Here is a 25,806-nt window from a genome sequence, read left to right as displayed (position 1 = left end):
GTCAACCATGCTTATGCTTTATTAATCACCACTCTATTTGTCTCTGTCATGTGAGACTCTTTTAAGAAATTTTTAATTGAATATGCATTTAGGTGAAGAATGGGGAAAAGTGAGGCTGGTATTAACTTAGAGACAGCTGTCTTCTATCCATGTGCACCACGTGATAGAACAGTTTGCCAGGGCCTCTTTGCCGTCATAAACTGTGTGTTTGCAGACTCCTTTAGGTCTTGTTCTTTCATCACAACAGGCTAACTCAGGAACTCTGAGCCTAGGAGGAAAGAGGCATGGACCTGGCCTCCTAGCCTCTGTATTATAGATGTGGGTCTCAGGAGAAAGTCAGGAAGGACTGTGTTTATTTGCCTCATGAGGAAATTGAAACTTAATTGACAGGAGTTTTAGCCAGGTCTCTTCTGCCAAATTCAGCCAAATTCTCCTTTTACCTTTATTTTTTTTTTAATTTAAAAATGCTTTATTTGCCGATTTAATAGATTTGACCAACATTTAACTCTTGGTTTAGATCTTTCACTTTCCCAGTTCAGTAGGGGAAAAAAGCATATCCTGTCTTCTAGTCCTGTCCCTTTTAACATACTCTGCCTTAAAAATGCTTTATTCTGTTTATATAAATAAACAATATAAATAAATAATATATCTGTTTCAGGCACAGATATTATAAACATTAATTTTATGAAATGAAAATACAAATATTGTCATTTCCTCACTTTTTTCTCTTTGATTTTTTTTTTCTGCTGCTAGCTCTTAAATTGTTTGGGGTTTTTATTAGTGTTTGATATGTATTTGATAAGTTAGAAACTTGTGATGTCTCTCCAACTACTAGAGTTTCCACAGTCACTGGGGGACAGTAACCTCATCTAAGAGCAATTTAAGGCATTATGAGATTACAGACAGGGAATTATTTCCTTGCTTTGTGACTATCTTCTCTCTAATTTGGGAGTCCTAGTTATGCTTCATGATCAAGTGTTCTTTTGCTGCTATGTAAACCTGTTTTGTCAGAGGAGGAATCGGAGATCTTGCTTATGGGAAGAAGGGAGAAAGGGCTATAGGGCTCAGCCAGCAGAGCTCTAAGATGTGCTCAGTAGAAGAAACTTCCTAATGTGAAGAAAGGGGAGGAAGAGAGATGAAAAAAAAATTTTGTATTAATAGAAAAAAACATTTATTGCTACTTCACACTTAAAGCTTTACATTCGCATTTAATCTTCACCATAACCCTATGATGGGTGCATATTATACAGATTTTTTTTCAGATGAGGCTCAATGTACACAACTGAAAAAACTTCAAGTCTGAATCCAAAGCCAGGTAACTTCTGCTACAGTTGTCCCTTGTGTATCCGTGAGGTTCCTTGATCCCCCAAAGATACCAAAAATACAGGGATGTTCAAGTCCTTCATATAAAATGGCTTAGTATTTGTATATAACCTACGCACACCCTCCCATATACTTTAGATAGTCTCTAGACTACTTCTAATACCTAATATAAGAGGAATGCCATGTATATAGTTGTTATAAAGTATCATTTAGGAAATAACAAAAAAGTCTTTACATATTCTGCACAGATGCAACCATTCATTTTTTTTCCCGAATATTCCCAATGGTTGATTGAATCCACATATGTGGAGCATCAACTGTGTACTGTTTTCTGTGCTTCATTTCATTCCTTAAAACCAAAATAAAGAGCCTCCCAATGAGAGAAGGATGTGAGAGCACCACAGGCAAGTCAGTTTTCAAGCAACAACACTCAAATTTCTATTGACATTACTATTTTTTTTGCAAGTAATAAAAGCAAGTGCTCAGTGAATATGCCTATAAGTCCTTAATTTCATGAATTATCAGAATTCATTCTTTTTGGGGGAGTGAGATAGGAGGTCAAGTAACTTTATATAACTACTATTTCACTAAATAGAATTCTCATTTTTGTGTGAATTAAGAATTGATTAGAAGCCTGCCTGGCCCAGATCAACTGGGAGCTGGAGTGACTTCCCAACTCGGGGAAAGGGTGAGTGAGAGACTTCCACATCCCTACTGTAAAACTGTGGAATCTGGGCTGTTGGAGAACCCCTTGACCCTCCCAACCCCTGAAACTAACATAGGGAGCTGCAGGGATGTCACGGAATGAAACTGCCCCAAGAAGGGATCTTGCAGTGAGCCCCATACCTTTTCTGAGACCTAAGCAGCTATGAAAAGGAACCATTTCCAAATCTAGCCTGTAGCAGACTACACACTATCCTTAGGACCCAGTGGTGCCAGGACTGAGGCATTACAGAAACTCAGGCTGTTGCTGATGCAACTCGGGAGTGAGCTGGGAGTGCCTTCTCACCTGGCATAGGAAGTGAACAAGGTGTGCACTGCAGCTGCTGCTGCCAGGAAGTGGGCAACCCCAGGATGGAGATTAGGATATGAACAGGGTGAGTTGTCTTTGGGACTTGCTCTTACGACCAAGAAGGTGTAAGCTAGGCATGGGCTTTCACTGCTGGAGGGGCCAGCCCCACTAAGACTGGGGTATGAGTGGGGGTTGCATGTGTCCCACCCATTGGCCCAGACTGTGACCACCCAGGCAAGTCCTCAGTGCAGCTGCTACTGTCTCTTTACCAAGCAGAGCACTCCACCTGAGGCCTGGGGATTGTCCACCCATGCCCATCATGGCTGGTTGCTGCTATCACCATTAGGGAACCTGAGCACAAGCCTGCCCAGCTCATTTTGCCCTTCCCCCATCCAAGATAGAGCACATAGCCTGGGGATGTGGGGATTGCCCAACCAATCCACCACCTCATGTAACTCAGTACTCCTACAGGCCTGAGGTTGGGCCTTAACTCACAGCCTGTACCTCCTCAGCTGGTATATACCTGCAAGCACCAACTGTGGACCTGGAGACAGGCCTGCCCAGCCCATCACAGCTACTGCCAATATCAATGCACACAGATTAGGACCCAGAGAAATCATCTTGCCACGGCTACTGCTATTGCCCATGCCACACCAGCTATCTAGGAGCCTGAGAACCCCTCTACCCCTGCCACTACTGGCATCTGAGCAAGCTACCTTGAGGCCCAAGAATCAGGCCACCAGTAACAACCAACATAGGTTCTCGGGTACATCATCTTGAAGCACAAAGACAGGCATGCTCAGCCCACCACTGTCACCACTGGGGCCTTAAGACTGGCCTACCTGGCATCTTAGTCCCCAGTACAACCTCACTGTATCCTCCACTAATAACTACTCCCTAACCAATTGCAGAAATCACAGAAACCAATAACACTGTTTACAGCTAAAGAAATCATATGGAGACTACCTACTGCATGCACCCAGAATCAAAGTTGAAGTGCCTTACTCAACCAACATCATAGCTACATCTTCAGGAAAAATTCTCCCATATGAAAATAAATTTAAAAATAGGAAGAAGTGACTGTTAAACCAGATGCACAGATATTAATGCAAAGACACAGACACAAAGCAAGAAAATACAACATCCCCAGAGGAACACAGTAATTCTCCAGCAAAAGATCTTCATCTAAAAGAAATATTTGAAATTCCAGATAAAGAATTCAAAATATTGATTTTAAAGCAGATCAGTGAGATATGAGAGCATTCTGACAAATAATACAAGGAAATTAGAAAAACAATTCAGAATATGAACAACTTTTCAAAAAGATATTTGAAAAAAGAACCCAATAGAAATTCTAGAAGTGGCAGGGTGCAGTGGCTCATGCCTGTAATCCAGCACTTTGGAAGGCTGAGATGGATGGATCACTTGAGGCCAGGAGTTCGAGACCAGCTTGGCCAACATGGTGAAACCCTGTCTCTACAAAAACTACAAAAATTAGCTGGGCATGGTGTCGTATACCTGTGGTCCCAGCTGTTTGGGAGGCTGAGGCAGGAGAATCTCTTGAACCTGGAAGGCAGGGTTTCAGTGAGCCAATATCGTGCCACTACACTCCAGCTTGGGTGACAGAGCAAGACTGTTTCTGCATCCCTGCTCACCCTCAAAAAAAAAAAAAAAAATTCTAGAAGAATTCATTAAAGGAAATAGAAAATACATTTGAAAGCTTCAACAATAGACTAGACTAGTCAGAAGAAAAAAATCCTAAGACTTGAAGACAGGTCTTTTGAAACAATCTAGCCAGACAATAATGAAGAAAAAATAGGAAAGAATGAGCAAAGCCTTAGTTACATTTTGGACAAAAGGTGGTCAAATATTTAAATTATTGGTATCCCCAAGGGAAAAGGAACAAAATATTAGAAAACATATTTATAGTTTGTGTTTATTATTTCATATATTATCTTTATTTAACAAGATAATATATGAAAACCTCCTGGATCTAGCAAGAGATTTAGATATTCAGATAGAGGAGGCTCAGTGATCCCTGGACTGAACAAGGCAAAAAGGTCTCTACAATACATTACAGCCAGACTAAAGTCAAAGATAAACAGCAAGTTCTAAAAGCAGCAAGGGAAAAGTGCCTAGTCACTTATAAAAGAAATCCCATCAGAGTAACAGTGAATTTCTCAACAAAAACCTTTCAGGCCAGAAGAGAATGGGACGATATATTCAAAGTGCTGAAAGAAAAAAAAAAAAAACCTGCCAGACAATACTATACCTAGCAAAATATCTTTTATAAAGTTTTTCCAGACAGGCAAATGCTGAGGAATATTTTACCACTAGAATAGTTCTACAAAAAATGCTTAAGGGAGTCCTAAACCTAAGAGCAAAAGGACATTTACCATCATATAAACACATGAAAGTGTAAAACCTACTGGTAAAGAAATCACACAAAGGAGGAAGAGAAAGGATTCAAATGGTACCACTACAGAAATCTACCAGGATCACAATGACAATAAGAGAAAAAGACAGGAATGAAAAATATACAAAACAACCAGAAAATAATTAGCAATATGATAGGAACAATACTTCCCATATCAATAATAATCTTTAACATAAATAGATTAAATTGTCCACTTAAATGTTGTAGAATGGCTGAATTGATTTTTTAAAAACCAGGATCCAACTATATGCTTCTTACAAAAAATTCACCTATAAAGACGTATAGATAAAAAGCAAAGGGATAGAAAGTTATTCTGTGCAAAATGAAACTGAAAGTGAGCAGGAGTAGCTATACTTATATCAGATAAAACAGATTAAGTCAAGAACAGTTTTTTCTTTTTTAAATTTTTATTTTACTTTAATTTCTGTGATACATGTGCAGAACATGCAGGTTTGCCACATAGGTACCCATGTGCTACAGTGGTCTGCCACACGCATCAACCCGTCACCTAGATATTAAGCCCCACATGCATTAGGCATTTGTCTCAATGCTCTTCCTCACCCCGCCCCCTGACTGGCCCCAGTGTGTGATGTTCCCCTCCCTGTGTCCATGTGTTCTCATTGTTCAGCTCTCACTTATGAGTGAGAGCAGGTGGTGTTTGGTTTTCTGTTCCTGTGTTAGTTTGCTGAGAATGATGGTTTCCAGCTTCATCCATGTCCCTACAAAGGACATGAACTCATCCTTTTTCATGGCTGCGTAGTATTACATGGTGGATATGTGCCACATTTTCTTTATCCAGTCTATCACTGATGGGCATTTGGGTTGATTCCAAGTCTTTGCTATTGTAAATAGTGCTGCAATAAACATACGTGTGCATATGTCTTTATAGTGGAATGATTATATTCCTTATGACTAGTAATGGGATTGCAGGGTCAAATGGTATTTCTGGTTCTAGATCCTTCAGGAATCGCCACAGTTTTCCACAATGGTTGAACTAATTTACATTCCCACCAACAGTGTAAAAGTGTTCCTATTTCTCCATAGCCTTGCCAGCATCTGTTGTTTCCTGACTTTTTAATAATTGCCATTCTAACTGGCATGAGATGATATCTCATTGTGGTTTTGATTTGTATTCAATAACAGGTTTTTTTAAAGCTTTATATATCAATAAAGGATCAGTTCAGTGACAGAACACATAACAATTCTACATATATATGCACCCAACACTGGAGCACCCAGATTCATAAAGCAAATATTACTACATCTACAGGAACAGATAGACTGCAATATATTAATACTGGGTTACTTAAACATTCCATTCTCAGCATTAGACAGATCATTTAGACAGAAAATCAACAAACATTGAGTTTAAACTGGATTTCAGACCAAATGGACCTAACAGACATTTAGAGAACATTCTATTCAACAACTGTGGAATATACATTCTTTTTATCAGCAAATGGACCATTTTTCAAGATAGACCATATGTTAGGCTGCAAACCAAGTCTCAACAAATGTCAAAAAATCAAAATCATATCAAGTATCTTCTCAGACCACAATGGGATACAACTAGAAATCAATACTAAAAACTTTGAAAGCTATAGTTATAAAATTAACATGCTTCTGAAGAAATTAAAATGCAAATTACATTTTTTGACACAAATGAAAATGGAAACACAATATACCAAAACTTGTGGGATACAGCAAAAGCAGTACTAAGAGGGAAGTTTATATCAGTAAATGTCTACATCAAGAGTAGAAAGATTACAAATTAACAATCTCACAGTGTACCTCAAAGAACTAGAAAAGCAAGAACAAATCAAACCCAGAATTAGCAGAAGAAAAGAAATAATAAAAATCAGAGAAGAACTAAATGAAGTCTAGACTGAGAAAAGTACAAAGGATCAACAAAACAAAAAGTTGCTTCTTCAAAAAGATAAACAAAATTGATAAACTGCCAGGTAGACTAACCAAGAAGCATAGATCCAAATACAATCAGATGAAAAAGGAGACATTACAACTGATAACACAGAAATACAAACATTTATCAGAGACTATTACAAACAACTATATACAGCAAACTGGAAAATCTAAATGAAATGAATAAATTCCTAGAAACATTCATCTTACTAAGATTGAATAAAAAAGAAATAGAAAACCTGAACAGATCAACAATGAGTAGTAAAATTGAATCAGTAATAACAAGTCTCCTGAATGGATCCTTAGCCAAATTCTACCAAATGTACAAAAAATCTCTACTACCAATCTTTGTGAAACTATTCCAAAAAATTAAAGGTGAGAGAATTCTAACTCATTCAACAAGGCCAGCATCACCCTGATGCCAAAAATCAGACAAGGATACGAGGAAAAAGAAAACAGGGCCAATATCTCTGATGAATATAGATGGCAAAAATCATCAACAAAATACTAGCAAATCAAATCCAACAGCAGAACAAAAAGATAATACGCCACAACCAAGTGAGATTTATCCCAGGGATGCAAGGATTGCTCAATATATGTAAATCAATAAACATGGTATATCGACAAAAAATGAAGGATAAAAACCATATGATTTTCTTAATAGATGCAGAAAAAGCATTTGATAAAATTCAACAATTCATGATGAAAACTCAAACTGGACATAAAACACACCTAAAAACAATAAAGGCCACATATGACAAACACATAGCTAACATCATACCCAATTGGCAAAAGTTGAAAGCCTTTACTAAGAACTGGAACAAGGCAAAAATGACCACTTTTACCCTCTTATTCAACTTCATACTGGAAGTGTTCCCTGAGCAATCAGGAAGGAGAAAAGGCATCCAAATTTGCAAAGAGGAAGTCAATTGTTCTTCTTTGCTAATCGGATGATCTTATATCTAGACAAACCTAGAGACTCCATGAAAAACACTCTTAGATCTGACAAATGAATTAAAGTTGCAGGACACAAAATTAGGATACAAAAATCAGTAGCATTTCTATTCACTAATCATGTAGCTGAGAAAGAAATCCCATTTACAATAGATAACCGCTCCCCCTCCCCCACCAAAAAAAAAACCCTAGGAATAAATTTAACCAAGGAGGTAAAAGATCTCTACAAGGAAAAGAACAAAACGTTGATGAAAGAAACTGAAGGCAACACAAATAGAAAAGTATCCATGCTCATGGGTTGGAAAAATTAATATTAAAATGACCACATTGGCCATGGCAATCTATAGATTCAACACGATTCCTATCAAAATACCATTTTATTTCTTTACAGAATTAGAAAAATACTAACATGTATATGAAACCCAAAGAGCCTAAATAGCCAAAGCAATCCTGAGCAAAAAGAACAAAGCTGGAAGCACCATGTTACCTAACTTCAAAATATATTACAAGTAACCAAAACAGTATGGTACTGGTTAAAAAAAAATACATACATATATATATATATATATAGACTAGTGGACCAGAATAGAGAATCCAGCAATAAAGCCACATATTTATAGTCAACTGTTTTTTGACAAAGCTGACAAGAACTTACAATAGAAAAAGGACACCCTGTTCAATAAATGGTGCCGGAAAAATTGTACAGCCACATGCAGAAGAATGAAACTAGACCCGATCTCTCACCATATACAAAAATCAACTCAAGATGAATTAAAGATGTAAATGTAAAACCTAAAACTGTGAAAATAATAGAAAGAAAACCTAGAGAAAACAATCCTGGATATTGGTCAAGGCAAAGAATTTATGACTAAGCCTTCAAAAGCATAGCCAACAAAGACAAAAATAGCCAAATGAGACTATATTAAACTAAAAAGCTGCTGCACAGCAAAGGAAACAATCAACAGAGTGAGAGAACAACTTGTTTTAAATGAGAGAAAATATTTACAAACTGTTCATCTGACAGGGGACTTATATCATAATGTAGAAGGAACAGGAAAAAAGCACAAATCTTTTTAAAAAGTAGGCAAAGTAAGTGAATAGACATTTCTCAAAAGAAGATGTACAGATGGCAAACAGGTTTATAATCAGTAATAATCAGAATGATACAATCTATACTGATATAGATTATTACTGATTATTTGCCATTTGTATGGCAAACAGGCTTATGATCAGTAATAATCAGTAATGTATTTCAGTAATAATCAGAGAAATGTAAATCATATCCACAATGAGATATCATCTTATTGCCATTCATAATAGCTATTAGTAAAACAAAACAAAACAAAATAAACACATGTTGGCAAGGATGCAGAAAAAAGGGAACTTTTTTTTTTTTTTTTTGACATGGAGTCTCGCTCTCGCCCAGGCTGGAGTGCAGTGGCTCGATCTCGGCTCACTGCAATCTCTGCCTCCGGAGTTCATGCCATTCTCCTGCCTCAGCCTCCCGAGTAGCTGGGACTACAGGGGCCCGCTACCATGCCTGGCTAATTTTTTTTTGTATTTTTAATATAGACAGGGTTTCACTGTGTGAGCCAGGATGGTCTCGATCTCCTGACCTCGTGATCCGCCCACCTCGGCCTCCCAAAGTGCTGGAATTACAGGCATGAGCCACGGCACCCGGCCAAGGGAACTCTTTTTACATTGTTTGTGGGAATGTAAATTTTACAGCCACTATAGAAGACAGTATAGAAATTTCTTAAAAAACTAAGAATAGAACTATCATTCAATCCAGCAATCCTACTACGACCTAAAAGGAAAGATGTCAGTACATCAAAGGGATCTCTGCACTGCACATTTATGGCAGCACTATTCACAACAGTAAAGACATGGGATAACCTATATGTCCATCAGTGGATGAATAGATAAAGAAAATGTGGTTTCTACACATAATGGAGCAACTACAGAAAAGAACGAAATCTTGTCACTTGCAGCAACGTAGATGGCACTGAGGGGTCATTATTTTAAGTGAAATAAGCCAGGCATAAGACAAATATCATATGTTATATGTGGGTTATCTGTGGGAGCTAAAAAATTTGATCACACGGAGGTAGAGAGTGGAAAGACAGATAACAGAGATTGGGAAGGGTGACTGTGGGGAGAGGAGAGAATGAAGGGAACTGGGTTAAAGTATACAAATATATAGTAAGATAGAATAAAGTCAATATTTGGCCATGTGCAGTGGTGCAAACCTATAATCCCAGCACTTTGGGAGGCTGAGGTGGGCGGATCACCTGAAGTCAGGAGTTTGAGACCAGCCTGGCTAGCATGGTGAAACCCTGACTCTACTAAAAATACAAAAAATTACCCAGGCGTGGTGGCGTGCACCTGTAGTCCCAGCTACTTGGGAGGCTGAGGTGGGAGAATCACTTGAACCCAGGAGGTGGAGGTTGCAGTGACCTGAGATTGTGCCACTGTACTCTAGCTTGGGCGACAGAGTGGAGTCTTGACTCCATCTCCGAAAAAAAGTTAATAGAGTAGGGTGACTATACTTAAGAAAAATGTTGTACTTGGTGATGGATACCCTAAATACCTTGACTTCATCACTATGCATATAATATATATGTATAGATACATATATATTATATATGTGTATAGATACATATATTATATATGTGTATAGATACATATATTATATGTGTATAGATACATATATAATATATGTATAGATACATATATAATATATATGTATAGATACATATAGAATATATGTGTATAGATACATATATAATATATGTGTATAGATACATATATAATATATGTGTGTATAGATATATAATATATATGTGTATAGATACATATATATGTGTATAGATACATATATAATATATATGTGTATAGATACATATATAATATATATGTGTATAGATACATATATAATATATATGTGTATAGATACATATATAATATATATGTGTATAGATACATATATAATATATGTGTATAGATACATATATATGTGTATAGATACATATATATGTGTATAGATATATGATATATATGTGTATAGATATATGATATATATGTGTATAGATATATGATATATGTGTATAGATATATGATATGTGTATAGATACATATGATATATATGTGTATAGATACATATATATGTGTATAGATACATATATGATATATATGTGTATAGATATATATGATATATATGTGTATAGATACATGATATATATGTGTATAGATACATATATGATACATATGTGTATACATATATATGTGTATAGATACATATATATGTGTATAGATATATGATATATATGTGTATATATGATATATGTGTATAGATACATATGATATATGTGTATAGATACATATATGATATGTGTATAGATACATATGATATATATGTGTACAGATACATGACATATATGTGTATAGATACATGACATACATGTGTATAGATACACATGATATACATGTGTATAGATACACATATGATATACATGTGTATAGATACACATATGATATACATGTGTATAGATACATATATATGTGTATGTATAGTATATATATGTGTGTGTATATATATATGTAACAAACTTTCTCACATACCTCATACATTTGTGCCAAAAAAAACTCATTAGGGAGTAAAATGCCAAATTGAAACAGCATAAAAAGAAATCCCTCCAAAAAACTGTATTTATTGAGTATATATGTGAGGGAAAGTGTGGCTCTTTTAAAGAGTGAATGTTGGATGAGAAAACCAAGGAAGTTTGTGAGAAACTACCTGGTTAGAGAGGAGAATTTAGGCAGGTAGCCTCTAATATATGGGAACAAAAGCATCTTCGTTCTTTGAAACAATTCTCCTAGTAAAACCAAAATAACCTAAATGAGTTAATTCTAAGCATCTTTTGTGAACACTTTTTCATCCTTTCAACAACTTTGAGTGTATTGGGGGAGGGGGGCAATGGGGGTGGGGCAGATAAAGTCCCTGACTCCTTACGGATAAGTTGGGTGATTGAAGTTAATAAACAAGTGTCTTCATGAAACAAGCACTTCCCTCAAATCAATTAAGGGAAGAAAAGATGCTTCCCCACACCCTTTTTTCTTTTTTTGATACTCGCCTCCAGATGGCCTTTAAACCAACAAAATCAATCTAAAATTCTCCACACTCTACGGATTAGGTGGTGCCTTGTTGAAAAATGACTTTCCTCACTAAGTCTGGCTCTTACACAGCTGATGAGAGCTGGGCAGTGGAATCAGGCAGGACTCAAAGATAAGCTAGAATTACCCATAGTGGAAGGATTTTTATGATAAACCAACTGAAAAAAAGTGAGGAAGAAACGGGTGGTACTGTGTGACAGGGCAGCTGTGTGTGCCTACAAGAAAAGGTTTGACCTTGTTATGTCTTTCCAGGAGAGGCAAGGGGCCAATAAAGCTTTGTGAATGCTGGCTCATCTGTCATTTCCAGCTGTTTCCCCTGTTCAAGTCCACCTGCAGGCTCAGAATCAGCAGGCCTTCCCACACGTTCATTTATGGTGTGCTAGCATCACCAGCCTCCACTAGTAGAGATCCTAGCAGAATGGGGCTCTAGCAGGAAAGGCTTTTGAGCTTGTGGAGTCTAAAATTCTCCCTGCCCTGGGCAGTGGAGACTTGCAAATGTGGAGTGGGAGGTTCCCAAGGTTCAGCCAGATGATGGATGGTGAAATGAGGGTTGACAATGTGCTCAGAGGGTTGAAATTAAAACAAAAGCCAAGTCATTAGATCATTGTGTTTTAACAGTGTTGTTGTGGCTTCTCTTAATATCCTGGCTTGCAGAGTCCTGAAGGAATCTCCCAGTCAATAAGCTCAGAGGTTACTAAATGGTAGTCATTTCCTGGGTTGCACTATTTGAATCAGATTTGGCCCAGGCTGAACAGCGAGAAATGTGAGAAAGGGAATTCCTTTACTTCATGCATGATGAAAATGATTTCTCTGACAATTTGGGAAGGAATGGAGGGCTGGAAGATTCCCACAACTATTGTTTAGCATCTTGTGGTTCTAGGAAGTGTTTCAGCTGGAGTGCACTGATATTATGTATGGGATGATTCACATGGCAGAGAATGGGTAGAGATGAGGATGATTTAGCCTCAAGCTCCTTGAAGCCATGTGGGACTAGATGAGGACAAGTATATTTGTCTGATACCTTCCAGGCCTCCTCTCCCCATTCCTCCAGCCTACCACCCTGCCTTTCTGATGTACAGGAAGAAGTATCTTCCCTTAAAAAGAGTAGGCAAGAAGTGGAAGGTGAAAGTCTGAAAACAGAGTTGGCCTTAGTTCTAAGCAATATGAATTCAACCTTAGTGCACCTGCTATACCACTGAAACCCTTCACAAAACACTGGAGGGGGCAATCTAAGATTAGAGGTGCTTTATTCTCTATCTGATTTACACTGTCTACACATGCAAAGTGAATACACTAACAAGTTAGTTGGAAGGAAAAGTGAGTGAATATCTACACCATTTAACCAGAGAAATACTTCGGCCTTAATTATTTGGGTATTATCTTAGATATAGTTTAACATAAGACTAACTATCTTAAAAGTGTCTTTAAAAATTATTTTTTATTCCCTTTTCTTCATTGAGGGGGCAGTCATTCAAGCACCAAAAAAACTTCAGGAAGACAACACTTAGAGTGCATTAAATAAATATAAATTTTATTAAAAACACTCACATAGCATTATCAGGAATGATATAATAATAAACAGCTTTCAAATAACCTGCATTCATAACATTACAATACTTACAGTATTTATAACCATCCTCAGATCTTATAAACCAAACATCTCATGAAAATGAAATGAAACTAGTTTTTAAAAAAGCATAGAAAAATGCACACAGAAGTTATCTTAGTGTCAAACTGCAAAAGTTTCCTACACAAGTTAACCACTAGCTTCAGAAGTGAACTGTACATCACTGTGCGTCAATCAAGATGAAAAATTCATTCAAGTAAAGTTGACACCACTCAGAAGCATTTTCAAGTATGGCTATATAGTCAACCTGATATTCCTATATTAGCAAACTGTAGATCTGCTTTCCATTCATTCTGAGGCAGGTTTTATATTTACAATTATAGATCTGATATTTACAATATGCCACTCAATTTCTTCTCTTCCTTATGTAACCTTTCCCCAACCCCCCAAACTATACTTCCTGTTCTTGTTGGCCAGCAGTTTAACAAATGACAGTAGGTGACACAGAAATCAAATATTAAGAATGGATGATCAAAATCACCAATGCACATGTAGTAATCAAATGTTTGGGGCTAGATATTATGGTATACAAAAAACATTAAAATCATGTGGTTTGTAAGCAAAGCAAACATTTTTGGAAATGTTTGCAAATTGGACACAACCACAAATTCAAGAAATTTTTTAAAAAGACAAAAGCCAGCTTACAAAGATTTGACCAATAAAACCCAAAGGCCTCCTCTGATTAAGAATTTATTTTAAATACTAGTAAGCAAAAATGTATTTAGGCCAAAATAAATGTAATTGTACAATCTATTGCACACCATAGCTGTAGGTGTTTGCCTGTTTAAGGGAAGTCCACATGGAGTATGTACCTTCAGTGATTACAGGATCAAAAAAACTTCATTTAGAGAGTTAAAAGTAAGTCTCTGGCCAACAGCCACTTGCCAAACTCCTGCCTTACAATTTTTCCCTTTATCAACTCAGTGCATTCTATTTTCATGTAATTTTTTTTTCCTGCTTGAAACAGTCAAAAGATTCCTCAAACTTTTAAAATGCTTTTCTTTACAATAAAAAGAGCCAACAGATTTACAAAATTAGTTTTAGTTACATCAGTACATGTACAAGTAAAATAGAAGGGATTCAAAATAAAAGGGTTAAATCCCTGACAAAGAATATATTTATTAACCTACAACAATTTTACATAAACACAGGTGACATGTTGGCATAGGGAGAACATGAGCTGAAATATCCCTGAATTTTTAGAACAAAAAGGTTGAAGTTCAAGTTATACTTGCTAAGAAATCAAGTATTGAAAAAAGGTATGCTTTTTTTTTTTAACAATAAAAAAAAGGACTTGGAAAAAAATGATGGTACACAATGCTTTCACTCTCAGTTCAATATCCTATTGCCAAACTAGTGTTGAGGTATATGACAAGTAGGAACATCACTCAAACATTTAATGAATTCTTAGCTCACATTATGATATATTTGTAGCAGGCTGAGTAGCACCATCATGATGTGAATTCTGCTTCAAACTCATATATATATATATGTATATATTTAATTTTTTTACAGTACTAAAATACTAAAGCATTGCATTAAAAAAGTTTTGTTTACAATTTAATTTACTATACAACTCTTTCACTTCTTTATACAAATTAATGATTTAAAACCACCACAGCAAACCAGCTGCCTGTTTTTGTTTCTTTTTAACTGACAGATTCACATGGAACTAACCCTGTTTATTCATCTTATGCAGGCATCAGTCTGCTCAATCCTCTTGTTAAAGAGGACACTTAAGCTAAGAAATGACAACGTCACAATGTACATAATTATCAACACAAAGGCAGACTGCCATTCAGTTCTCTGAAGAGCATATGATCCATAAAATAGCATAGGCTTCAGTGAACTAGCTTTGTTGAGTCTGCAGCATGCAGCTAATTATTACCTGCAGTTAATAGAAAATTCTTAAAACTGTACATTTTTGAGCAATGAACTTGTCATACAATTTTGTATAAAACTGTTTTACAGTATAGCATGTGAGATGAGCACCAGAAAACATGTTTTGTGGACTAACGTATTCCCTTGAATCCAGTAAGCCCCATGGTGGATTTAACTGGCTGTGTTAAAAATGGACACAATTGCTCATCAGCAGATGCATGGCTAAAAGCAAAAATATTTTAAAAGCTTTCTTTGTTTCCTTAAAAAAATCAACTTTGCATTCTAAAATGAAAGTAAACTTGTTTTTTAAACATCTCAGTACCTTAGCATTGTTCAAGTTGTCAAAGCTTAGGTAGACAAAGTGCTTCTAAAACACCATTTAAAATATTTATACATATACATGTGTGTGCACATATACATGTTTGTGTATATATGTACATATATACGTTTATTGTCCTACAAGGACTTCACTGGATGAGCAAAATCCAGAGGCCTTTAAAATGTCCACATTTTAAAAACTAAGCTTGTGTAAGAATAGGTAATTATGATAAAAACTTGAATGAAAAGGTACCCCTATTATTCAAGGGCACTGGAGTACACTGATAGCATCTTGATGATATAAAGGCATTAAATTTTTAACTATTAAAGACACCATTTTCTTAGCACCATTTCTTAGAACATCCAAACAAATTCAGTGTTTTCCTGCTATTCATGTTTCCTGTAGCTATTTTGATAAATAAAAGTTAATATTAAGATTACAGTAAAAACTGCATTTCAAAAAGCCATAATTCCAGTATTTCAGTACATCATATATTCAGCACCAGATGGTATTTTAAGATTCCTGTCACTGTAATACTACAGTACTTGTTTGATTTGTGTTCCATGACTATGCAAACTTAATATTATTAAAAGTGGTCACAGATGTGTAGAGTTGTAAGGGGGGGGGAATCACATTTACATATCATCTCGTCCAATAATAGAACCAGTGTTTAAAAATGTAAATTGCGGAACACTTTCTTCCCCACCTTCTTTTTGCATAGAATGCTTTGGTCTTTTCCTAGATGCCATCTGTGACCACTTGGGAGCCAGTGAAAATTAAGTGCTATGGTAAGATAACCTCTTTTGTTGCTGGTGAGCTGAGGTTTTTCCCACCACATTTGTCATGAATACTGTGACCTTTCCCCACTGCCCACGTCATGAGAACTATACTACTGACAGGTTGGTTGTGGTCTTTTCAAGTGAGGTAACCAACAAAAGGGGGTGATATCATATATATCTGTTGTAAGGCCCTGTGACCCGAGTGAAGGCATATGGAGATGTAGTTACTGTGGAGTCTGTGGTCACGGACATGGTCCTTTCGGCAAGAGACTTGATGAAACGCAGGTAAGTGGGCCCTGAAGTTTCATGTGGCTCAGCAGGCTCCCGTTTCACTTTTTTGCCATGGGATTTCTGAGGCACATAGTCTGGGCCATACTTTTCACACTCTTCCTCTTTCTCACGGGCTTTTTCAGCCATTTTGGCTTCCCAAAGAGCCAAGCCATGTTTTGGCTCATTCATGCTCTTATGCTGGTAAAAGACGAGGGAGATCCTGGTGGGGTGATTCCTATTGGGATTCTTTAAAGGGGTTGTGGCATGCAGCTCACGCTTTGCACACTCAATGAGAATTGACCCATGAGTTGGAGCCACGGCCACTCCCCCAATGTCAGGATCCAGAAAGCTCTGCTCGCTGTCTGACCAGACCTCATCGTTGTCCTCTGCACTAGAAGCCACACCCTGGACTGGTGCCAATGGCTGCTTTTCCTGACCATTAGCATCACTTAATTTGTGTAAGCCTCCTTGGACACAAGCAGTTCTATCATGGTTAAGAGCTGGAAGCATCTTTGATAACCCATTAGCTGTGTGGGAAAGCATGTCATTCTCCTTGTTTTGGAGATGCAGGGCATGAAGAGAGCTGTTGAACATGCCCGGAGCTGCACTGTAGTTATGGATTATGTGAGAAGGTGAATGATGTTCACCATTTTTATAGTCCATGTTTGGATTGCTCAGATTGGGTGGTAATCTAGAGGTGGCTCCCATGAAGTGGCCATCCATCTCATGAGGGGGATAAGGAGGCAATTTCCCTACATGATGTACATTTGGTCTAATGGTACAACTGCTGAAACCATCTCCCTGCATATTTTGGTTTCCATAACCTAAGTATTTAGATGTAAAACTCTGGCTATTTCCAAACCTTGGCTGGTAAAGTGTATGGATGGGTGGTAGACTGAGCTTAGACAGAGGGTCTTGGCTTGGATACCTATACAGATCCATCGGCTGAGACTGGGGAGAATAGGAACCCAGATATGGGGAGCAGTTGTCCACTGATAGGTTTCCATTGCATTGATATGATGGATATTGGGTATTCTGATTCAAAAGCCCAGAGTAAGGGTTCATGGGATTAGAAGAATTCAAATATGAACCTGCAGCTTGAGATGAGGTGGAATAGAAGTTCATAGGGCTGGTGCTTCCATAGATATCTGAAGTGTGTGAAGAGTTTGGATAAGGACTAACTGGATTGGGCCGTCTCATGTATGGATTGGTGGATCCAGAAGCAGAATAAGAGTTGACAGACTCTGTCTGAGGGTGATGTGGCTGCTGCTGCTGGGGTCTCTGCTGCTGCTGGGGCTGTGGTGGCTGCTTCTGTAGAGGCTGGGGCTGCTGGGACTGCTGCATGACTGGTCCTGAAAGTCGCAAAAGTTCTGTGGACAGGGTAAGAGAGAACAGAAACAGGTATCTTTGATGTTGATGATTATTTTATGAAGGCTAGTGAGGATACTTAAATGTAGGTAAGAAACTCCACTAGGAATATACAACACCCATTAAGCAAAGATAAGAGCAAAGTCAGGGTTCTGATCATTGTCCAGCACAATTTTTTGTCTAAGGCATTAGAAATACAAAACTTAGTGAAAAAAAAATGTAATAAACATCCAAAGCCATTCCATTGAGAGCAAAATGTTCTTTGGAACTTCTGAACATGCCTCTGCTTGAAGTGCCTCCTTTTTCCTCCCTCTCTCCCTATCCTTCCTTGGTGTAGTCATCCCTTCCTCAAGGGACCACTGTGACCTCATCTTCTAGTGCTTTTGTAATACTCAACTGCAAAGATAGATCTGATAAAGCAATACTCACAATGTATTATAGTTATGTTTTTAGCCCTCGCTTCACCCCCACTGGTAAGTAAATTCCTAAATGGGAAGGAAAATGTTTTATTTTACTTTACTTCTTCATTGCCTGGCATGCAATGGAATTTGCTAAATAATTAAAATAAGATTTATTATGTAAGATTCGGGAATGTTGTGAAAAAAAGAATGACACGTATTTAAACACAAAAAGCATCTTATATAATCAACAAGTGCTACTTTATGAGCAGGCTTTCCAGAAAGGAAATTAACACAGTTGTCGATAACACTTTAAAGAAACTTTCAGCTTTGTAAATGAAACTTTTAAAAGTCATACTTCTGTTTTGACCTCACTTTAAAAAGTCATATGAGTTAAGAACAAATAGATGAAACTGCAATGGCAGTTCTGAGAACAGAAGGGATTATTACCTGCAGAAGCCAGTTAAAAGGGAGCAGAGACAAGGTTCTATCTGATTATATTTCACAGCTAACCTAAGTGAACAGTATTTACTTAGTGTAAGTCAACCAATCAATAAACACTTATCAAGCATCTTTAGCATATTCTAAATTATTTAACTTAGTTCCTCTGAGCTTGGAAATGAATCAGTAGAGAAATTTGACTTCATGAAGCAGCAAAGATGGCTAGTTTTAAGCAAACTGGTTTGCTTTTGTTAATGGCCAGGCCAATACCATCCCAAATTTTGGATTTTTTTTCTTTTTACAAACTGCAGACATAAAGCAGGAGGCTATGGAAAGACAATAACTTAGTATTCATGAATAATGTTCTATTGTTATTACTACAGCTGTAATCTATTTTGATGGGTAAAAGTTTTGTAGGATAATCTACATGTAGAACCCCTCCTAAACCACAGACTCAACATGTCTAAGGAAAAATGTTTCATTCTCCCCTCTCTCTCTCAATCATATTTTCAAACTTATTTCAATAAATAGTACTGTTTTAGAAACCTAAAACAGTAGGTTAAGTTTAGGTTTAAAACTTTGGGGTCATCTTTAAACTTTTCTTCTCTTTCATTCCAGTGTTTTGTCACCAATGTATTTTCTTTTTCCCATTTTGGAAGAGCTCATTTGCATCATTTTGCTATATCTTTGCTACTAACCAACAAAATTCAAGGTCTTGTTACCTCAGTTCTGGTTTACTGTGTTTATCTCCAAACTATTAGCTCCTCTACTAATTTGGCCTACTGCCAAATTACAATGAATTTCATCGTATCACTTACCTGTTAAAAAAAGTTGCTGTTTATTATAGAATAAAATCCAGACTTTTCCATGTTTTCCATGTTGATGGTGCAATATCTCATTACCATCTCTGAGAACAAAGCCTGGCCCTTGCTACTTTAGAGAAGACTCTGGCACAGAACTAAGACCATAATTGATATAACTTTCCAAAATTAACAATGTTCATTTTACAATAAGAGCACATGGACACATGGTGGGGGAGTGGGGACAACACACACTGGGGCCTATTGGTAGGGGTGCATCAGGAAGATGCTGGGCTTAATACCTAGGTAATGGGTTGATCTGTGCAGCAAATCACCATGGCACATGTTTACCTGTATAACAAACCTGCACATCCTGCATGTGTACCCCAGAACTTACAAGTTGATGGGGGCAAAACCAAAATAATTTTCATTTTTAATATACCACACAACACATTTATCTACAAATGCTTTACATTAAATTTACCTGCCAACTGTTTAGCCTGGCTTGCATTTTCAGTTTGTTTTGTACGTGATGGGGCTGACTTTTCCTTTTCATTTTTATTTGAGCTGTTCTCCAGGGAGGAAAGCTTTTCAGCTGCAGCTTTCTTGGCTTCTAGTTTCCTTTGTCGGCAAGTCTTGACTGGCTCTGCTAACATCCTGACTTTTCGCCGAAAAGAACTCAGTACCTGAATGGCACCACTCCGTTTTTTCTCCTCCTGAGCTTCCACACTCCCAAACTCATCCACGTCAGAGACTTTGTATAAAGGCAGAACGTGAAGCTGCTCATCCTCAGGTTTTCCTCCAAATTCTCGATTGTCTTCTCTAGTGAGAGTGCATACCTGGTAGGGAAGTAAGACATTACAGCCTCAACTACAGGTCCCAAAGAAAATGTGTGTGTGTGTGTATCTTTCTCCTCTCAGTATTCAGATTTGTGTTGGTGGCCTAGTTGATCCAGATCAGTGACATATATATTACCATAAAACCATCCTACCTGTTATTAATGAAAATAGCATCAAAATGGTACAGGGAGATAAGACAAATTGACATTGCCCACCCACCCTTTCTCTGAGTCTATCAGGAACAGTTAGCTGTGGTGACCCTTGTTCTTCACATATGTTTCTGTCTATGGGAAGAAGCAACACTCCCCCAAAATGAAGCACTCTCTTGCTTTTCACACTTCAAAAATAGATGTGCTAGATGTGAAGCCTCTTCAAAAACAGGCTAAAAGTTTTTTCTACGAAATGACTTCCTCTGTTTTTGGTAGTATCACATTTGCCTCATCTCATACTTCTGAACACAAATTTCATGTCTTTTCACATACCTGACGCTAACTCTCTCTGTTTAAGAAATTTCCATAAGATAACTGAAGTAAAAATATAAAACATGAAAATGTAAAGATTTGGCTGATATAGGTAATATGCAACTTAATACTATTTTCACTCTCTTGTCTCTCCTCCTTTGTACTCTGTCAAACCTAACTTTCTCTTTTCTTCATTTCTTTTCTGAAATATGACCATATAAGTGGGTACTCTGAAAAGGGTAAGGGGTGGAGGGAGGAAAGCTACCTCTGTTGCCTTGATAATTAAATGGTACTTTTTGCTTTAGTTACCACAATTACACTAGCTTTGGTAAAAGATTATTTGTGGTTTTTAAATACTAACTTTTTAGTACTTAGTGTTTTTGATCAATGGAGACAATGTGATCTAATGTGATCTAAAATAAAATTAGAAGATATTCTTGAGAGAAATGTGATCACAATGGACTGACTTTAGAAATAACTTTAACATGAGATGGTATTAATGAGCCTGTCACTTCCTGCACAGAAGTCTTCAAATTCATGTCTCTGAGCACCTTGTTACTTTTCCCATACATATTTAACCCTATTCAGTTCTTATCTAGTGCTCCTTTCCATTTTACTTCACAGAACCCATGCTCTATCAGAGGCAAATTCTTCTTGATTCTAAACATCCTTCTCATCATCTTACTCTCTGTCACCTTGCTGGAATGAAACATGGTTATATTAGGATGCACTATAGCCCCAGTTATCATTTACTACTTCTGCTTTTCAGAAACTAGCGTAGCCTCCTAATAATGAGCAGGTGCTGAGTACATGATTAGTGATGATTTTAGATGTTGGGGTGGTTGGTAGGCCTTGTGTTTGTTCTTCTGGATCAGAAGTTAGGAAACCAGAACCTATGGCTAATGTGCCTCACAGCTTGTGTTTGTATGGCCAGTAAACTAAGAATGGTTTTTACATTTTCAAGGAGTTTTTAAAAAACAAAATAAACAAACAAAAAAACCCCCACCAAGCAATGTGACAGAAATCCTATGTGGCCTGCAGTCCCTAAAATATTTACCATCTTGCCCTTTATAGAGAAGAGTTTTCCAATCTCTGATCTAGACCATTAAATTAATACCTTCTCTGCTTCTCAACAAAAACTTCACACCAGCTTCTTCAAATTACTTCAGCTATCATCTAATACCTCCATGAATGCTTTTCTGCCCTAGAATATGACTTTAATTCCTGATATCTATTTCCATATTCTCACTGACCATCTTCTTCAACTACACCTACATCCATGTTGATAATTCATTAGGTTGATTGATTCATAGTTTTTTCAACAGAATATTTTGTTCTTTATCTCTACTCTGGGTCATCCCTTTACATGCAAAATTATACCCTGAACCCTTTGTTGGTATAGAATATATATATATATATATATATATATATATATATATATATATATATATAACATGTATCTATTTTCCCCTCACCACTGCCTCCAATTACAAGACCGATCCATTTTACCCACTGTAATATGTAGTCAGGCTCTTTTGCACTGTGAATCTTTTACAATAGGTTACCACAGTTACTGTGACCAATGATGATGTGTTTCTCATTTATGCTTCTCTCTCTGTAAGGTGAATATGCTTCTCTCTCTGTAAGGTGAATGGCTTGTATATGGCTTTTTGCTTAACTGATTACAATCTACCAGGTAACTGGCACTGAATTTTGAGATTTTCCTGGAAGTTAACTGTAACTGGCAATGCATAGTCACTGGTTTAGATTAACACCAAGGATTTCCATGATTCTCATGTGCTTGTCAACACAATTGACAGGAAACTAATGTGCCAACCTATCACGAGAGTGCTAGTTATGCCAAAGCAGGTCACTTTGCAACAGGAATTCATTCATGAAAATATTGCTGTCCAGTGAAACCTGCAGACAACATATTACTCTAACCAAATGCTACTAAATTCCAGTGTTCTGCTCCTCAACATGAGATGCTGCTGATATGGTCTGGCTGTGTCCCTACCTAAATCTCATCTTGAATTGTAGCTCCCAAAATTCCCATGTGCTTTGGGAAGGACCCAGTGGGAGGTAATTGAATCATGGGGGCGGATCTTTCCCATGCTGTTCTCGGGAGAGTAAGTCTCATGAGATCTGATGATTTTATAAAGGGGAGTTCCCCTGCACATGTTCTCTTGCCTGCCGCCATGTAAGATGTGACTTTGCTCCTCATTTGCCTTCAGCTATGATTGTGAGGCCTCCACAGCCATGTGGAACTGTGAGTCAATTAAATCTCTTTCCTTTTTAAATTACCCAGTCTTGCGTATGTCTTTATTAGCAGTGTTAGAACAGACTCAACAGCTGCTAAGCTGTCCTCAGCCCAACTTACCAATGTGCTGCCATTCTGCATGTTGTGCAAGTCTCTGTGGGCATGAGCACAGAAGTCCAAACATGCAGTGACCCCTGAGAATGGACGGCCTTCCTTCAGACCCAGACGGCACTCTGGTGCTCTGTGTTCATATTCAATCTGAAAAATAAAAGTGTGTGTGAATAGGAAAGTAGTTAGTTTTACTCTTACACCGAAAACTCACTAGTATTTAGACCATTTAGAACTTTAAAAAAATGTTTTGAACTTAAATATATATCCAGAAACAAAATGGAATGACACAAAATAGAGCAAATATCTTGACATGGTAACATTTTTATTTTATAGTGTTATTGAGGCCATAAAGTATGCTATTTGAGTTTTGATATATATTTGTCACAACCAAAATAAAGTACATATTCATTACTCTTAAAAATTTCCTCATGCCCCTGTATAATTCATGCTTCCTGCTTTGTTCTCAGACAACTACTAATCTATCACTACAGATTTTCATTTTCTAGAATTTCATATAAATGGATTTATTTGGAGTTAATTTTTATAAATGGTGTGAAATTAAGGGTCAAGATTACCTTTTTTCCCTTATGGCTTTCCAACTGTTCAGATACTACTGGATAAAATGGTTATCCCTTCCCAATTGAATCATCTTTGTTAAAAATCAATTGACCATATTATATATGTTGGGTCTACTTAAGGATTCTCTATTCTGATCCACTTGTGTATAATGGTGTGTATGTAGGTATGTCAATATCAAACTTTTTAAAAATTTTATTTATTTATTGAGACAGAGTCTCGCTCTGTCACCCAGGCTGGAGTGCAGTGGCACGATCTGGGCTCACTGCAACCTCTGCCTCCCGGAATCAAGCGATTCTCAGGCCTCAACCTCCCAAGCAGCTGGGACTATAAGCACACGCCACCATGCCCCGCTAAGTTTTTGTATTTTTATTAGAGATAGAGTTTTGCCATGTTGGCCAGGCTGGTCTCAAAACTCCTGGCCTCAAGTGATCCACCCACCTCGGCCTCCGAAAGTGCTGGAATTACAGGCGTGAGCCACTGCGCCTGGGCAATATCAAACTGTCTTGACAGACAGCAGCAAGTATAGATTTCAGTAAATCTGAAAACCATGCAATATATAGTCTCAAATTCTGCTCTTCTTTTAAAATATTATTTGACTATTCCAAGTCCTTTGCATTTCCAAGTATATATATTTTACAGCCATCTTGTCCAATTCTTTCAAAAAACCTGCTGAGGTTTTGAAACATCATGTATTGAACATATTGATTAGTTTGGGGAGAACTGACATCTTAATAATATTTAGTCTTTTGATCCATTAACACAGTGTATCTCTCCAGTTACTGACGTTTTCTATAATTTATCTCAGCAATGTTTTAGTTTCCAGTATATAATCTTATACATTTTTGTCAAATGTATGTCTAAGAATTTTATATTTTGATGCTATTTTAATGGTTTATTTTGATTTATTTATTGCTAGTATATAAAAATACACTTGAATTTTGTATTTCACAACTTTGCTAAATTCATATATTAATTTCATTTTCTGGTAGATTTTTTGAGACTTCTTATGTAGACAAACATGTCATCTGCAAATAAGTACAGTTTTATTTTTTCCTGCCCAATCTTGACTGCTTTATTTATTGCCTTACTGCACTTTCTAAAATTTACAGTTTGATGTTGAATAGAAGCAGTTGGTTAAAAATGGACATTGTTGTCTTGTTCCTTATCTTAGGGGTCAAGTATTAGTCTTTCACCACTAAGTATAGCATTAGCTTTTGGCTTTCCATTTATGTATTTAATAGGTTGAGAAAGTTTCCTTTTATGAATGTTGAATATTATCAAATGGTTTTTCTGCACCTACTGCAATAATCATATTTTTTTCCTGTTATGTCTTTTCAACATCATTTTTTATGTTAAAAATATCTTTTTAATTTATTTGTATCTTTATATTTAAAGTGGTTTTCTTGGTTTTTGCTTTTTTTTCAATATCACAAGCTCTGCCTTATAATTAGGGGTGTTAAAACCATTTACATTTAATGTGGTTGTTGATACAGTTGGGTTTAAATAAACCATCTTGCTATTTGTTTTATTTTTATATTTATCTTTTTTTGGTCCTATATATTTTTAAAAACATTTTTGGATTGATTTCATTTTTCTGTCTTTACTGGCTGATTAGCTATATACTTTTTTTTTTTTTTTTAGTGGTTTAAGGTATACAGTGTACTCTAACGTCTCACAGTTTACAGCCAAGTAATATACCCAGTCCACATATCGTATAAGTACTTTACAATAATATACTTTCAATTCCTCAGCCTCTGTGCTACTTCTACGTGTTATAAACCTCATAATACATTGTGAATATATTTTTAAGATAGCAAGTTATCATTTTTTAAAAAGTCTTTTAACCATGTTTAC

The 25,806-nt window shown here is 36.8% G+C and overlaps 1 protein-coding gene across 2 annotated transcripts in view; it reads right to left on the bottom strand.

Moving 5' to 3' along the window:
* Positions 1–13,323: 13,323 nt before the first annotated feature.
* The window catches only part of TET2 (tet methylcytosine dioxygenase 2), a 133,103-nt gene continuing 120,620 nt past the window's right edge, over positions 13,324–25,806 (bottom strand). For both annotated transcript variants that reach the window (XM_003829967.4, XM_034958966.3), the window contains 3 exons: positions 23,383–23,520; positions 20,187–20,541; positions 13,324–18,065 (listed from right to left, as the gene is read on the bottom strand). In XM_003829967.4, the coding sequence (XP_003830015.2) occupies positions 16,594–18,065; positions 20,187–20,541; positions 23,383–23,520 (1,965 nt within the window). In that variant the 3' untranslated portion in view covers positions 13,324–16,593. The remainder of the gene's footprint in view (positions 18,066–20,186; positions 20,542–23,382; positions 23,521–25,806) is intronic.

This window comes from Pan paniscus, chromosome 3, assembly GCF_029289425.2.
Source record: "Pan paniscus chromosome 3, NHGRI_mPanPan1-v2.0_pri, whole genome shotgun sequence".
NCBI lineage: Eukaryota > Metazoa > Chordata > Mammalia > Primates > Hominidae > Pan > Pan paniscus.
Note: the sequence above shows the minus strand (reverse complement) of the source record. Positions and strands in the feature narration are given on the sequence as shown.